The sequence below is a fragment of the Rutilus rutilus genome, assembly GCF_951802725.1.
Source record: "Rutilus rutilus genome assembly, chromosome: 3".
In the NCBI taxonomy this organism is placed as follows: domain Eukaryota; kingdom Metazoa; phylum Chordata; class Actinopteri; order Cypriniformes; family Leuciscidae; genus Rutilus; species Rutilus rutilus.
This window is the reverse complement of record NC_140211.1, coordinates 55,025,018-55,041,266: the sequence shown is the minus strand read 5'-3', so window position 1 is coordinate 55,041,266 and position 16,249 is coordinate 55,025,018. Positions and strand designations below refer to the sequence as shown.

Genomic DNA, 16,249 nt, shown 5'->3' with positions numbered 1-16,249 from the left:
ATTCTTTGAACGTTTACAGATTGGCCCCTTTCACATCCATTATGAGTCTCACTGTAACCCAGATTGGTGTTTTTTGTAAAGAAAAGGAGGGACGAGTAGAAATGAATTTTTGTGGTAATCAACATTATGCTGTAAACCTGAACACAGAACCTGATTTCACATGTTCCTGGATCAATATTCCAATCAACCAGTCAGATTTGAGGGACAAGTTTACAGTTTTTGTCAAGTTTAGGCTTAAAACGAGGGTTAGGAGCTTCTACATCAGTGTTATTCACCAGTTCCCTATGATTTTAGGGATAATTTATGAGTTGGGTTTAGGGGTGGGAATGGGATAGGGTTAGGAATACATTTTCAGACAGTAATGTTGTTCCACGATCAACAAACTAGGTTGAACCAGGAACGTGTCTAACTCAGCAAAATCAAGACGTGCAAACTTGCACTAAACCTGGAATGTTCCTTTTACGTCACCTAAATTAATCTATATCATATTTTTCTGACAGGTGTAATTTTTCAGAATATGGCTCAAATATGATTCACATATGAGTAACACGGTGAACAAGTGAAAGACAAGTGCATAAAACCATTGTCATATGGACAAACTTTATTTTTACAAAAATATTTTTCTTCTATTAAAATAATGCCATCAATTATCTCAATTCACATACCATTGTTAGGTGTGGCAAGTTAATTTTGGACACTGGTTGCAGTGCTTCTGGTGTGTGTGTGTGTGTGTGTGTGTGTGTGTGTGTGCGAGCGAGCGAGTGTGAGTGTGTGTGTGTGTGTGTGTGAGAGAGAGAGAGAGAGAGAGAGAGAGTGTGTGTGTGTGTGTGTGTGTGTGTGTGTGTGTGTGTGTGTGTGTGAGAGAGAGAGAGAGTGTGTGTGTGTGTGTGTGTGTGTGTGTGTGTGTGTGTGTGTTCTTCACAGGCATCTGTGTTACCTTTTGTTCATTTCAGATCACATCTGAACATATTTAAGCCTTTAAAAAGACATTTAAATGAGTTGTCATGATCAGTATTGTACATTTTCCTTAAAGAAACAGTTCACCTCAAAGCTGAATTCTGTCATCATTTACTCACCAGACCCATATGACCCTGCTCTTTTTCCATACAGTGTGTGAGTAAATGATGACAGAAATTTGTTTTTGGGTGAACTGTCCCTTTTTGAGTAGTCGGGTCAAAGTTGGGTATCATCTTCAAACTACAACAACAACAAACATGAAAAATACATTCTTAGTGCCTTATCTGCACTGAGGACCAGAAGGCTTTTTATTTTTATTTTGTATTTCATGGAGAATTGACATTTTAATGTCAAACATATTTAATGATTTAAATCTTTTCTGGCCTACATATACCTCATAAATGAAAACTTTGATTGTGTTCTCATGTGGTATTATATTTTTGTTATGTTTACACTATTTCCCCCCCACAAATTAGTGTTTTTATTCAACTCTTCTCTAATGATTAAACTAGTTGGCTTTATATAGAATAAATACATAAACAGCCAGTCTGATAGTGTTTTACTTTACAATAAGCGAGATGGAATGACTTACAAATGACTGATAATAATAATGACCCATTTACCCTCTTTCTAAACAAATGAAGTTGTGTTTTGCTTGTTTCTTTAATGTACATGACTGAGTGCATTATATGGAAATCAGACGTACTGTATGTGACAGCATCTTTCCTGTTATTATTTTGAGTTACAGTTATTTGAGATTTGTTTAAAAACCTGCCTTAAAGATAAAGCACTACATTTCTGACGTGTTAGCTCAAGACACACAAGAGTATATTGTTGCTGTGTAGTTTTAGTCAGTAGACGTGCTTTTGTGTTAGATTGTGATAGGTTGCAAACACATGAAATCTGAATAAAATGTTGTGCAGAGCATTTCCCGTGGAGTGCGATTTGGTGTGTTACGACTGTCAGCTGCAACATAAATGAATGTGCGCTCACTCACAAAGATAATGTTCAAACACAGTGATACATTTATTTACAAAAATATAGTGAAAACCTGAAACAAAGGGGTTAAATTCAGGAGTGGACAAGGCCAAAATAATAAACAAAAATAACTAGTTTAGTACTGTGATGAGGCTCAGTGTGTGTGTGAAGGAAGAAGACAGGGTCGGCGTGACTGGGACTCGTACGGCTTTTTATTCGAAGTAAAAGAAAAATAAACAAAAGGTGCGCCCACAGCGCGTTCACCGTAGGTTTTTACTACAGCACAGAAAATTAATTGACTGTTCACACAAGCTCTTTCCGCTGCATCAGCTTTCTCTGGTTCACATAAACTCTTCCCGCTGTCATCAGCTTTCTCTTGTCACTATCACGCTGCGTACGAGTCCTCAGTCCTCCTCTCTCTCTCTCTCTCTCTCTCTCTCACTCCCCGTCGGCTTATATCCGGTCTCTCCACGCCGATTACTGCAACAAGACACAGGTGTTCGTCATTTGCACTTGACCCACTTACTCGTCTCCCTTCTCTCTCTCCCACTACAGACCTCGCGTAACCACGCCCCCGTCGCCACATACCCCCCCATTCCTGGAGAGGAAGTCAGCCACAGCCATCTGCGCCCCCGGCCTGTGGACCACCTTGAACTTAAAAGGCTGTAAGGCTAGATACCAACGGGTGATTCGCGCGTTGGTATCCTTCATGCGGTGGAGCCATTGGTGGGGCGTGTGGTCCGAACAGAGGGTGAATTCTCGCCCCAGGAGATAGGGCCCACAGGGCAGCCTTTACCTGGGTGAATGCTTGCTGGCACTGTTCTGTCCACTGGACCGGATCTGGTGCTTCCTTTTTAGTGAGGTCAGTCAGCGGGCTGGTGAGGTCCGAATAATTAGGTACAAACCTTCTATAATATCCCGCCAGCCCCAGGAACTGCCTCACCTCCTTTTTGGTCTTGGGACTCGGACAGGCTGCAACTGCTGCCGTCTTGTCAATTTGGGGACGCACCTGTCCGTGACCCAAGTGAAAGCCCAGATACCTGACCTCCACCCGCCCAATCGCACAATTCTTCGGGTTGGCCGTTAGTCCAGCACCTCTCAGCGATCTCAGGACAGCCCGCAAATGCTGCATATGACGCTGCCAGTCGTTACTATAGATGATGATGTCATCCAAGTAAGCAGCGGCATATGCAGCATTTGCGGCCGGAGAATTTTGTCCATGAGACGCTGAAAGGTGGCCGGAGCCCCGAAAAACCCGAAAGGAACCGTCACAAATTGGTGTAATCCAAACGGCGTTGTGAAGGCTGTTTTTTCTTTAAATAAAGGAGATAAGGGGATCTGCCAATATCCTTTTGTTAAATCCAGTGTCGAATAAAATCGGGCAGTGCCCAGCCGATCAAGCAATTCGTCAACCCGTGGCATTGGATATGCGTCGAACTTCGACACAGCGTTCACCTTACGATAATCCACACAGAACCGAACCGAGCCGTCCGTTTTAGGTGCTAAAACTATGGTTACCCATATCTAGCATTGCCTCCAATTCGCTCTGAACTACCTTTTTCTTATGTTCAGGCAGGCGATTATGGCCGGCTGCGCACTACCACACCCGGCTCTGTCTCAATATGGTGCTGAATAAGGTCTGTTCGGCCAGGCAGGGGCGAGAACACATCGGCAAAATCTGCCTACAATTTAGCCACGTCACTGAGCTGGGAGGGTGAGAGGTGATCTCCCCCTGGGACCAGCGCGAGGGATGATTTTTTTGTGTTCGCCTCCGGCCCGAGATCTTCCTCTCCGCTCACCACCGTCGCCAGCATCACTGATTCCACCTCACTCCATTTTTTGAGGAGATTGAGATGATAAACCTGATGTACCCCATTCCTGTCTGTTCGAACCACCTCATAATTGAGATCCCCAACACGCCGTGTGACCTCAAAGAGTCCTTGCCACTTTGCGAGCAATTCAGAGTTAGAAGTGGGGAGCAATACAAGCACTTTATCTCCCGGTGCAAATTCACGCAGTTTAGTTCCCCTGTTGTACAGCCGGCTTTGTTTGTCCTGGGCCTGTAACAAATTCTCCATAGAGAGCCGCCCCAACGTGTGGAGTTTTGTTCTCAGGTCCAGTACGTACTGAATTTCATTTTTGCTGTTCGAAGGTCCCTCCTCCCAAGCCTCTCTAAGGACGTCCAACACCCCGCGGGGTTGGCGCCCGTAGAGACGCTCGAAAGGGGAAAACCCTGTGGAGGCTTGTGGGACCTCGCGCACAGCGAACAAGAGGGGTTCTAACCATTTGTCCCAATTTTTGGCGTCTTCTTGAACAAACTTACAAATCATGGTTTTCAACGTGCGATTAAATCGTTCCACCAGCCCTTCTGTTTGTGGGTGATAGACGCTGGTGCGAATCGATTTAATGCCCAACAATTCGTAAAGTTTGTGAATAGTTCGTGACATAAACGCCGTGCCTTGATCGGTGAGAATCTCTTTCGTGGATTTCCCACTTGGGAGATTAACTGAAACAGGGAAATAGAGCGTAGCGGCACTGCCTCTGGGTATCGCGTTGCATAATCCACCAGAACTAATGCAAAGCGATGCCCTCGTGCTGATCGTTCTAATGGCCCGATGAGGTCCATGCCAATTCGTTCGAAGGGGACCTGCATAAGAGGGAGGGGGCACAATGGCCGGTGGATTTACCAACTGACATTCCCGACAAGACGCGCACCACCTGCGCACGTTCTCGTGAATGCCCGGCCAAAAAAATCGGGTCATTTGACGATTAAGTGTTGCTGTTTGTCCCAAATGTCCGGCCATTGGATTACAATGAGCCGCCTGGAAAAGCATTTCCCGACGGCTTTTTGGTATTAACAACTGGGTTATATCTTCTTTTGACTGAGTGTCTTGGGTCACGCGATACAACTTCTCTTTTAAAATAGTGAAATAAGGATAAGAAAGCGGTCGATCTGGTTGGAGAAGCTGCCCGTCGATGGAACGGACCTGTTCAAAGGCATGTTTGAGCTTTTCATCCTGGGATTGTTCCAGAGGAAAATCATCATGCTCTGAGAGGATTCTCCTTTCAAGAGCACTCCGTTCCTCTGGCCCATCTCCCATTGGTCCTGGCTCAGCTTCTCTCACCTGAGCAACCGCCCCCTTCCCCCGCTGTTCTTTCTTCCAAGAGACATCCGCACATAAACATCCCAATAATATGCTAAAGTCTGGCCAATTGGTACCCAAAATCAGCGGATGACGGAGGTGCGGGCTAACCGCCACCTCTACCTTATGCTTTTGTCCCCGAAATTGAATAGCCACTGACATTACGGGATAATTCCACGTCCCCATGCACACACCAAACCTAAACCATGCGGCTCTTTTCCAATGCCCCCGGTTGAATCAGGCTTTGATGAATAGAGGTTTGGTTACATCCTGAATCCACCAAAGCCTGATACGTACCCCCCTTGATACTCACAGGTATCTGGTACAGGCCAGCTTGATCGGGGGCAGCCTGCGGCGCGTCCGGGACCCAGATCATTGTCCCCACCTCCATCACCGGGCACCAATCTATAAAATGACCCGGATCCCCGCAACGCCAACAGGCCGGCCAGGCTTCCCCACCGCCTTAGTGGCAGGAAGCGGGTCAAGGAACCGGCGTGGAGAGAGTGGAGGTACAGGAGGTACTGTGGAGGTGACAGACGATGGCCCTGCCCCCCTAGTTGGAGCTCTGGAACTGGTGAGCAGCTCAGCCGCTGGCCCAGTCCTCCATCGGGGTGCTGGTCGGGGTGGGAGACCCTGTCGGGACCTGGTAAGCGGGACAGGTTTAGAGGGGGGAGAGGGGAAAGACACAAGGGAAGAGGGAGAGAGAGAGAGAGAGAGAGAAGCTGCTGGGAGGGGTTCGCCGACCCCGGGGCACGCCACCATCTGGTCCTCCGCCAGTTGGATGGCCTGGTTCAGTGACGTGGGACGGTGGCACTGGACCCACTGCGCGGTCTTCTTCGGCAGCCACGCCACAAACTGCTCCAGCACCACCTTGTCGATGATTGCGTCCACGTCGCTTCCCCCGGCCATCAGCCATCTGCGGCATGAGTCCCGGAGCTGTTGCGCCATCACGAAGGGTCGCTGAAGGATGGCGCGCTTCAGGTCTTCATAGACCAGGAGGTTCCGGACTGGTAACTGCTGTGCAGCCACCTGCGCCTCTCCGGAGAACAGAGGAATTTGCCGCACTGACCAGTCCGCTTTTGCCCACCCACATGCCTCAGCGGACCTCTCAAACAGGTCGAGGAATGCCTCGGGGTCATCCTGCGGACCCATCTTATTGAGAGGCACGTGAGCAGGCTGGTCAGATTTAGTAGCTGGAACCTCCCGGTCAATCCAGCTCCGGCATGGAACCATCGCTACAGACCTCGTGGAACCACGCCCCCCTCGCCACAAGTACCCTCTAAATTCCCTAAAAACAATAGGGAATCAAAAGAAAAATACAACGCAACTTCCCTAACTCCTTAACTCAAAACATAGAATAAACATATATGCAAAAGAAATGGTGTCACACTCCCTACTTCCCATAAATTGGGTATTTACAAATAATATTTACACAATATAACTGAAGGCCAAAGTGATTCAAAACAACCTAAGAGTTAAAAATCGAACGAACAAAAGCAAGTTTCACAAAAGGCACACAGTCACAGAGGAAATCAAGTGCAGGCCACACCTTCTCCTGCAACAGAAACACTGAACTTGCGCTCCCGGAACAAGCGCACCTGCTTTTAAAGGTAATGTGAGATGACGGTCTGATTGGTTTATTTCACGTTACGCCCAAACCACACCTATGAGTAATGAAGCTACTTCAGACCAACCCATTTTAGATTTGCGTCGCAAGACCCGCCCACAAAGTTACTTACGTTTCGCGCTTGATACTTGCATTTCAGATCGTTAAAATAGGGCTCATAAGCTGTAACAGGTGTTTATGCCATTAAAATGCTGTTCCGCGCATCAACCAAATAACATTTGACATGGCACATCTGATTTTTTGCAGCAATGAGAAATGTCAGCGCTGACTGAAGCGTGACAGACACAAATGTTTCACTGTTTTCTCTCAGTAACCTCAGGGGTTAATCTCACAAATGGCACTGAGGAAATTAACAAAGACTCACTTTGCTCTTTTCAATTCAAAATATTACAGTTGGTGGCCTTTGCAAGGTTTTGCTATTCAGAAAACTGAAATATGACTATGATAAGAATGTGTTTGACCTTTCCCGTGGATTTTCTAACCGCCACTGTGGTAATGGAAATATTTGCCTGAATAATAAAAATGTTTCCCATTGAAAAATAGTTATAGTCACAAATATCTTCTTGATTATCTCCCAACAAAGAATTAACTTTTAAAAGCTTTTTTTAAAGCTTTAAAGCTTCAAAAGGCAAACAAAAACACCAAGTATTATAAAAGTGGTCAGTGCACTATTTCAAGTCTGAAAACTGAATTGATGTTTTTTTTTTTTTTTTTTGTGAGGAATAGATTGAAATTTGATATCACTTTACAGTAAAAACAGCTTCAGAGACTGACACGGAAGAGAAGAAAGTGTTTAATAAAGTTGTTATTTTTGTTTTGGTGTTTTTTTTGCGCACAAAAAGTATTCTCATCGCTTCGCAACATTAAGGTTGAACCACTGTCGTCACATGAACTATTTTAACAATGTCTTTACTGCCTTTCTGGGCCTTGAAAGTGGTCATAACGTTGGGGGATCAGAAAGCTCTTGGATTTCATCAAAATGATCTTCATTTGTGTTCCGAAGATGAATGAAGGTCTTACGGGTTTGTGACGGCGTGACGGTGAGTAATTAATGACAGAAATGTCCTTTTTGTGTGAACTATCCCTTTAAGAGTTCCAGTCTGGGAAAACTTGGAAGCATCACAGAATTTTGGAAAAGCTTTGGAAATGAATACAATCATAAGTCACGGATTCAACCAAATTCATGAGTTTAAAGATGTGGGAATCTTGACTGACTGAAAATACTTTACAGCCATCAGATCAGAGCTCAGGAATGACACCAGTCTAGGCTTCGAAAAAAGCTCAATTCTGGTGAAATTATATTTATGTTCTATTTACATGAAAACACAAATTTGGCTGTCAAAATATTATTCTTTTTAAAAAGAGAAGGAGCCTTTAAACGCTCTTCAGGGCAGATGTCATGGGTTTCAAAGACACACAGTGAAAGATATTCCCTTTGGGCTGTTTGCTCTTTTTTTTTTTTGCACTCGTCTCTCCACTCCCTTCATCTCACAGCATCACGCTCTAAAATTAGCCGAGAACACAGAGCTCTGAACTGGACTTCCCTGATCAACAGACCCTCTGTCTGCAACTCCAATAACAGCAATGTGAACTTATTCATATCTTCAAAACGTGAGATTTGAGAAGACAAGAAAGTTATGCAATCAATTAATAATTGTGTAATATCTTTGTGATTAAAAAATGTAAATTATTTATTAAATTGTTTTATAATTATTTAATAAATAAATTTGTAAAAAAAAAAAAATAATAATAATTTTGATTAATTAATCAGCATTGGTTAAAACAAATGAAACTTTTTTTTAGCTAAAATAAACGAATTGTGTTTGATCTAATCAACATTTATGAATAAAAACAAATACATTTTATTTGAAAATTTTCAGATGGAATATGAAAATTGAAAATGTACAACATTGCAAAACAACAAATGACGATGAATGCTATATGTAAAAATAATAATAACATTTAAATAATATAATAAAAAATCGTTTATTTTAATAATTATATAATAATAGTTGTATTATAATCAACTTCACAAATCACTTTGCACATTGCTTTAGAACATACAGGAGGTCAACAGATACTCAACTAAGCAAGGAATTTATTTACAAAGGACTGAAACTAAAATATGATTTTAAGTTTTAAAAATCGAAGTGCACCTCCTTCACGAAGTCTCACTTCCTGTAACAAATTTGCATAATGCCAGTCTATAGTTTTAATTGGCTGCCTGCGAACAAAGTCTTCTTTGACCCTCAAACAAGGGTCAGGTTTAAGTATTTGGTTCGTGTTGTTGACATGTTGCTATCTTGATTGCACTACAAAAGGACGAGGACTCGAATTGATTTGGAAAAACTGACGCCATCTTTACCGTTCGTATCGCTGTGTTTAGGAAGTGCTGAGGAAGATCCAGAGCTAAACTTCAGATATGGCAATAAGCGTTTCATCTCCGACATGCGTTGTAAGCAGTCGACCAATCGCAACAGACTGGGCCCTCTGACCAATCAGAGCAGAGGAAGCTCTCGGAAAGGCGTTTTTTAAATATTTTTATTTAAAGTCCCATTGAGTTACAGTAACTCTTCTCCCAGGGAGTCCTGGCCAAGATAGGCGGCCAAAAAGTTGCAAAGAAAAACATTAAAAAAGACAGGACAAAAAATTACATACTACACAACAAATCTCTATACATATACAAACAAGACATTATGTTTAATTATGTAAATACAAACATATCATTTAAAGGATACCTAATTAAAAACAATTACACTGTTCAGTCAGAGTTGACTTTAAAAGGTTTTTAAAAATATTAATAGATGGAAGTGATTCTAAATTTAAGGTGTTTCGGAGTTCATTCCAGACATTTGGTGCATATGATGAAAAAGCTTTTTTACCAAATTCTGTTTTTGTTGATGGAATAATTAATAAAAAAAATTTGGACGACCTTGTTCTGTAAACACTGTTTTGTTAAGTAAGTCAGTTTGAAATGTAAATGGGTAATTTACCCATTAGTGCTTTGGCAATAAAAATCAATAAATGGAATTTTCTTCTGAGAGAGAGGGAGGGCCATTGTACAGTTTCATACAGAGTGCAGTGGTGAGTCCTAGCTGTTGCATCTGTAATGAAACGTAAGGCAGAGTGATATAATACATCTAATTTTTTTTTATAAAAATGAGGTAGAGTGCATGTAAATTAAACCGTAATCCAAACCTGTTAAGAATGAACTCTGCACCAACCTTTTCCTTGCCGAATAAGGAAAGCACCTCTTTAATCTAAAATAAAAACCCTAACTTAGGTCTGAGTTTTTTTAAAAGGCTCTCAATATGGACCCCAAAAGACAATTTATCATCAATCCAAATACCTAGATATTTGTAAGAAGTCACTCTCTCTATTGGAGTACCACTTTGTGTTAAAATAGTGAAATCCATAGGAGGATGTGAACGTGTAAAGACCATTAATTTAGTTTTTTTAGCATTTAATACCAACTTTAATCCTACCAGAGATTTTTGTACCTGACTAAAGGCAGACTGTAAATGATAAATTGCTTCCTTCAATGATGTAGCAGAGGTGTACAAAATAGTGTCATCTGCGTAAAAATTTGCCTTTGTTTGATTCAGATCTACACCTAAATTATTTATATAAATAGAAAATAAAATAGGACCCAATACTGATACTTGGGGGACACCCATAGAGAAGATAGAGAGAATCTTCGAACAAACCGTTTTCAGACTCTGTGGGAAATGAAGTGATGCTGCAATGTATATTATGAGAAAATTAAAGTGCTTTTTGACCTTAGATGCATGTAAACCTATAGGAGACTCGCATAATAGGGACACTTTAATCCATGACATAACATGGTAGTGAATGAGTTTTCTTGTTGGGTTATGAATGGGAAAACGACCCCCAAAAAAATGTCTGTGTGCTTTCCGAGTAAATATTTTTGAATGGCTGGAAACAGGGGAAGGGTTGTTGTGACTGCACTGAAGGTATTTGAATTCCCTTTTAGGCACACACACAAACACTCAACGTCCAGCCAATAGCGTGAGAGTGTGGAAGGGAGAAAACTGTAAGACTTGTCCATATTTCTCCCAGTGATTTAAACAGCTCGTCCATGACCATGGCACGATCTGGGCTTCTGCTTCTGGCGATCTGCTTCAGCGTTCTCCACTACGGGCATGGATATCCCTCTCGCACTAAGAAAGCAGCTCCAGCTCAACAGAGAGGTAACTTCTGTGTAGGACATATATATGTGTATCCTCATTGTAGAAAACAGTGACTGCAGTCAGCAACTTCATCTAACCTGTGTTCTGTCGTTCTTCTGTTGAGATACAGCTTCAGAAGATGATGACATGAGGACGCAGATTGACAAGCTATGGCTGGAAATCAACTCTCTGAAAGAGATGCAGGCACTGCAAACAGGTAAACAGTAAAACACGCATAAGTTCATTTAAAAAGCTCTCCATGCTTATTGTTTCACTCCGCAAGCATCAGCAGTGCATGTTATTACGCCGCCCATGTTGATAAATGGGAGATATGACATCAGAAGTTGGTTACACTTTACTTTAATCCACTTTAGACGTTCTGCCAAGTAAGGGATAATTGATAATTGAAACAATTTGTTCCGTCGTCATAACCAGAAAGTTGGACCCCATTGACTCCCATAGTAGGAAAAAAAATATATACTATGGAAGTCAATGGGGTCCATCAACTGTTTGGTTACCGACATTATTAAAAATATCTTTCTTTGTGTTCAGCAGAATGAATAAATGTATACAGGGGGTGAGCAAATGATGACAGAATTTTTTTATTTTTAAGTGAACTATTCCTTAAAGTAGCTATATTATTACTCTTTTAAAAAGTATGCTAAAGTGTACTTAAGGTTTATGACTGTAAATGATGGAGGGAAACTATCCAGTGATGTAAACTCACTGCAGTTTACCTGATGAAGACAGCAACATGTCTCTCAGGGAGAAATCTGGGTTTGGGATTCATCCAAGAATATGACAGACCCTTAAAAAATGTCCCGTGGTAACCCTAGTTCTAGTCACTACAGTTATTACTGTAAAGTTGGAATGTATTCATATTGTATCTCTTTCGAACAGTGTGCTTTCAGAGCATCTTTACATTTCTTTCTTCTTTATATTAAAGACAGCGGTGATGACTATGAAGATACTACAGATTTATAGTTGTAATAATAGTGGTAATAATGCCTATTTTGTTGGAAACTCATTGATCTTTAAATGAGGCTGACTGAACATTTCATAACTTGGTGTAGACAATTAATTTACATAATGCCATTCAAAAGATTAGAGTAAAAAAGTTTTTTTTTTTCATCCAGCAAGGACGCATTTAATCAAAAGTGTTAAAAAAAAAACAGAAATTAGAATATATTCATAAATAATATTTTATAATATCACTGTTTTTACTGTATTTTTGATTGAATAAAGGAAGCCTTCAAGAGACTTCTTTCAAAAACATGTTTTAAAAATCTTACCAACCCCAAACTTTCGGACGATAGTGTACATATTTATAATAGATTTATGTATGAGATTGAGGCCTAATGTGTTTCCTAATGAACGTTATGAGGACTAAAATGGTGTTTGACAGATGTGTATATGTAATAACTGTCAAAAGAATGAACAATGCAAGGGCTTGTTAGCTGGCATGCTAGTGTTCGCTTTGTCTTTGCCAAGTTTTTTAGTACCTTTAGAATAAAGGTGATTTTCTGGTAACACTTTACAATAAGGTCCATTACATGAACTAACAATGAGCAATACATTTGTTACAGTATTAATAAAGTTTGTTAATAAAAATACAGCTGTTCATTGTTTGTTCATGTAAGTTCACAGTGTTAACAAATACAACCTTGAATTTTAATAACGTATGAGTAAATATTGAAATGAATATTAACTAAGATTAATAAATGCTGTAGAAGTATTGTTCATTCTTAGTTCATGTTAACTAAGGTTAACTAATGAACCTTATTGTAGAGTGTTGCCGATTTTCTAATAATATAATAACAGTAAAAGTGCTTCATAAATAATGATGCATGTGAAAAACAAACTCAAATCTGCAGTAGTTTGCCTGAGTGAATGTTTTGTATACTTTTCAGTTTGCCTGCGTGGCGTCAAGGCCCACAGAAAGTGTTACCTGGTTTCTGAGCAGGTCAAGCACTATCACGAGGCCAACGAGGACTGCATCGCTCAGGGAGGAACCCTGGCCATCCCTCGAGACATGAGCGAAAACGACCAACTCAGAGACTACGCCAAGCGCAGCTCGCCCGGATCCAAAGATTTCTGGATCGGCATCACAGACATAGTGAAGGAAGGCCAGTATGTGGACGTGAACAGCCTGCCCGTCTCCTTCTTCCACTGGGACCGGTCCAAGAGAGAGCCCAGCGGGGGGAAGAGAGAGAGCTGTGTTACTCTCTCGCTGGCAGCCCAGGGAAAGTGGCACGACGAGGTCTGTCGCAGCCAGAAGAAATACATCTGTGAATACCTGATTCCATGATGTGCGTCTCACACGCCTTAACGGTGGTTGTTAAAGATACAGACAGCCTGTTATTGAAGATGCTCATTAAAAATGAAACAGTCAGTGGTAATATGATGTGCCCTCTTTATTCGCTGTAAATGTGGAGAACTAAACACTTAATGTGGTTGACAGTGATTGCTTTTCAAGGCAGCAAAAACATTTTTCCATGTCAAACATTTTAACATGATTTACGTAGAAAATTATTTACAATAGGCCTACAAGAGAGAGGACATTCCAACAATGCAAAACATAACGAATTCAGAATAATGTTATAGGGAAATAAATTACATTTTGTAATGCCAATTTAAGTCTTTAACAGTATTTTCAATATATATATATATATATATATATATGTATAGGCCTACAGAATATACAGATACGAGATATTTTCTATAAGTATTTGTATTATATAAAAAATATCTGGTATTTGTATATTCTATTTAAGTTCAGCTATGAAATGTAAAAGATGAAACCTTGAAAAAAATGTATATCTATATATATATTAGAAAGTGTATTAACTGAAAACATTACTTTTCTTTACAGAAAATAAATGTTAAATGAAATAAAAAAAAATAAAAAAAAACTTTATTTTATTTCAGCTAGCAACATTTCTCATTTTCTTTATAATTAAACCTAAAAAAACTAAAATAATCAATCGAATAAATACATAATAAAAACTATAGATATATGTAAGAAAAACATTTCTCCAGAAAACTCAAGAAATTTTCATTTGATCTCTTTGATCTTCAAGAGAGACGAGCTTTTTCAGAAATGCAGAAATTCATCCGAAAGAACACAAGAGACAGAGACAGTTGTCAGAAGAAAGTTGTGAGAGACGTGTTTACACTTTTTGAAAGTATAGATAGTAGAAAATGAGAAACTTTTAACAGGCCTAAATAATGACTAGCTTGAGATTGCAAAATACAATTTATTAGCACGTAAAGACATAATATTATTTGTAATAAAATGTTCCAATACTTATTTTTGTGAGTGTGAATTCTGTCCTCCAGTCCAAACTAAAAAAAATTACAATGTTGGGAAAGAAGTGAACACAATAAACCACACTGGCATATAACTGAAGGCAAAGGTCAGCTATATAATGAAAGCAGACTTTAATCGAAAGGTTAAAGTGTGGACAAGCTTTGTATTTCATAAATATAAGGCATGGTCTCACATTTCATCACAATAATTTAATTTTCCTAACTGCCACTTCACACTTTCAGCTGTTTAATAATGTAGAACACAGGCAAACACATAGGGGCAAACAGAGAGAGAGAGTGTTGTCGGAAGTGACGCAGATTGATGTGAAGTCTCGCGAAAGTGCGTGGCGGCCATTTTTCCCCTCCATTGATTGCTGTTTTTGCTTACAGTCCAAGCAGTAAGAAAGTAACACCGATTAAGCTGGATTACGAGCTATTTAGCCTAAAAGTTGTTTCTTCGATATCGACTTGTTTTGCCTAGCGCGCTCAGAATGGAGTCCCGAAGCGACTCGCAGAGCTCCTGTTGACAGCGGACCGCGGCTGGAGGATCAGATGGAAATGGTGCCCAGCGAAGAAAAGCAGCTTGTGCCCAAAGAGGTGAGAGATGATCCATCAAAATACAACAGAGAAATCTGTATAAACCGCACCATGAGCCAGAGATTCGCGTTTAAACGAAGGCAGGGAGAGACTGGAAAGTGCGTGTCAGGATCAGTTCAGCTGCTAGCACGCAGGAGAGTGTTAGCAGCAGCTCAGCTAACTATCAGTCAACAAGTCCTTCAACACATTAAATACGTCCTAACTACTTGAGTCCGGTGATTCATGTGATTGATAGGCCAGATAACCTGTTGTCATGTGTGCTGTCCGAATGTTTACTCTTCGCGAGTGTCCGGCTGAAGTGAGTTTCAGAGGCGCTAAAGTGTGCGCCATAGTTTGTGTTAGCCGCTCAGATTAGACTGGGTGATTTAATCCACATCACTTTATTCATGCCCATGATTCAGATTGATTAAGGTGACGTTCATTGCTAAAAGACTGTATAATATCAACACCCGTCAATCAGATTTACCTGTCCAATAAAACCGATTCAGATCAAAAACACGGTTTCAAATTGAATCTGCATTGCTTTATTTGCGGACATGAGTCAGAGCAGATGGGAATCGAGTATTGTTTATTATTATCAATGCCTAAAGAGCAAAATAGAGAGTTTATTAGCATTTGCTATGAACTATGGGAGGTTTATTTTTCGTTCTTTATGCTTATTGATCAATAAGTCTACTCTTTTTGGTTTAAACGTCCATGCAGTTGAATAAATTATAGGCTATTATTGAAGGGAAAATCATTCAACCTGTCCAGAATATTCATTCATTCAATCAATCAAGGACGAATTGTATTTATGGAAGGCTCAAAAAGTTATATATGAACATAATTAATGGCTGTACCGTGGTATTTACTCCATGTTACTTCAAAGAATATCAGAATATGTCCCAAAAACACGATAGTAAAAACTAGTCGTTGAGTGATTTGACGGCCGATGCTGATGCCGATATCTTGGGGGCCGTTTACAAAACACCATTTTCAACCAAAAATGTAACTTTATATGCGTTTTGGCCGTTAATTTACACTTAAAACGCAAACTTTTTCAAAACGGGTTTCAAAGTGTATGGTTTTAAAAATGGTACTGTTATCGTCTCCGCGTAAACTACAAAAACGCGAATTTGTGAAAACGGCGACAAACCGTTTTCTCTGTACAAAGAAAAATCTTTTCTATATTTAGGACATCGTTTTTGTGTAAACGTACCCTTTTTTTTAACAAAAAGTCAAATAATTAAAAAATTATAATTAGATAGCAACCTTCTGATTCTGTAATCTGTAAAAAAAAGTCCTGGTTTGGCTGAACAGAAAACCGTATCAGCCAATACTGATAATTATAAAATGCCAAATTTGCCAATTATCGGTTGATATATTGGCCAACCCATAATTAAAGCAGTTCTTTTTGGTATGTATTTTTAGTTCCCCAGGTTGCTTCACTAAATAATTGATACAAAAAA

At 40.3% G+C, this 16,249-nt stretch overlaps 2 protein-coding genes across 5 annotated transcripts in view; both read left to right on the top strand.

Annotated features, from left to right (window-relative positions):
* The first annotated feature begins 7,634 nt into the window (after window positions 1-7,634).
* Window positions 7,635-13,525, top strand: clec3a (C-type lectin domain family 3, member A). Of its 2 annotated transcripts, none has more exons than XM_084403805.1 (4): window positions 7,635-7,745; window positions 10,786-10,916; window positions 11,026-11,112; window positions 12,806-13,525. In XM_084403805.1, exons 2-4 carry the CDS (start codon window positions 10,805-10,807, stop codon window positions 13,201-13,203), a joined length of 597 nt encoding a protein of 198 aa, XP_084259931.1. In that variant the 5' UTR covers window positions 7,635-7,745; window positions 10,786-10,804; the 3' UTR covers window positions 13,204-13,525. The 2 variants fall into 2 exon arrangements, with proteins under 2 accessions (XP_084259931.1, XP_084259930.1); XM_084403804.1 differs by having other exon boundaries at window positions 11,020-11,112.
* A 956-nt stretch (window positions 13,526-14,481) lies between these two features.
* usp47 (ubiquitin specific peptidase 47) overlaps window positions 14,482-16,249 on the top strand; it is a 33,678-nt gene continuing 31,910 nt past the window's right edge. Inside the window, exon 1 of one of the 3 annotated variants that reach the window (XM_084403789.1) lies at window positions 14,482-14,801. In XM_084403789.1, coding sequence (XP_084259915.1) covers window positions 14,757-14,801 — 45 coding nt within the window. In that variant the 5' untranslated portion in view covers window positions 14,482-14,756. The remainder of the gene's footprint in view (window positions 14,802-16,249) is intronic. The other 2 variants (XM_084403788.1, XM_084403787.1) reach the window with 2 other exon arrangements.

Excerpts from the sequence above, each read along its gene's own strand:
- clec3a (XM_084403804.1), top strand. The coding sequence starts at position 10,805 with ATGACCATGGCACGATCTGGGCTTCTGCTTCTGGCGATCTGCTTCAGC. Across the intron at positions 10,917-11,019 it reads AGCTCCAGCTCAACAGAGAG|ATACAGCTTCAGAAGATGAT; the intron begins GTAACTTCTGTG and ends TCTTCTGTTGAG. Across the intron at positions 11,113-12,805 it reads GATGCAGGCACTGCAAACAG|TTTGCCTGCGTGGCGTCAAG; the intron begins GTAAACAGTAAA and ends TATACTTTTCAG.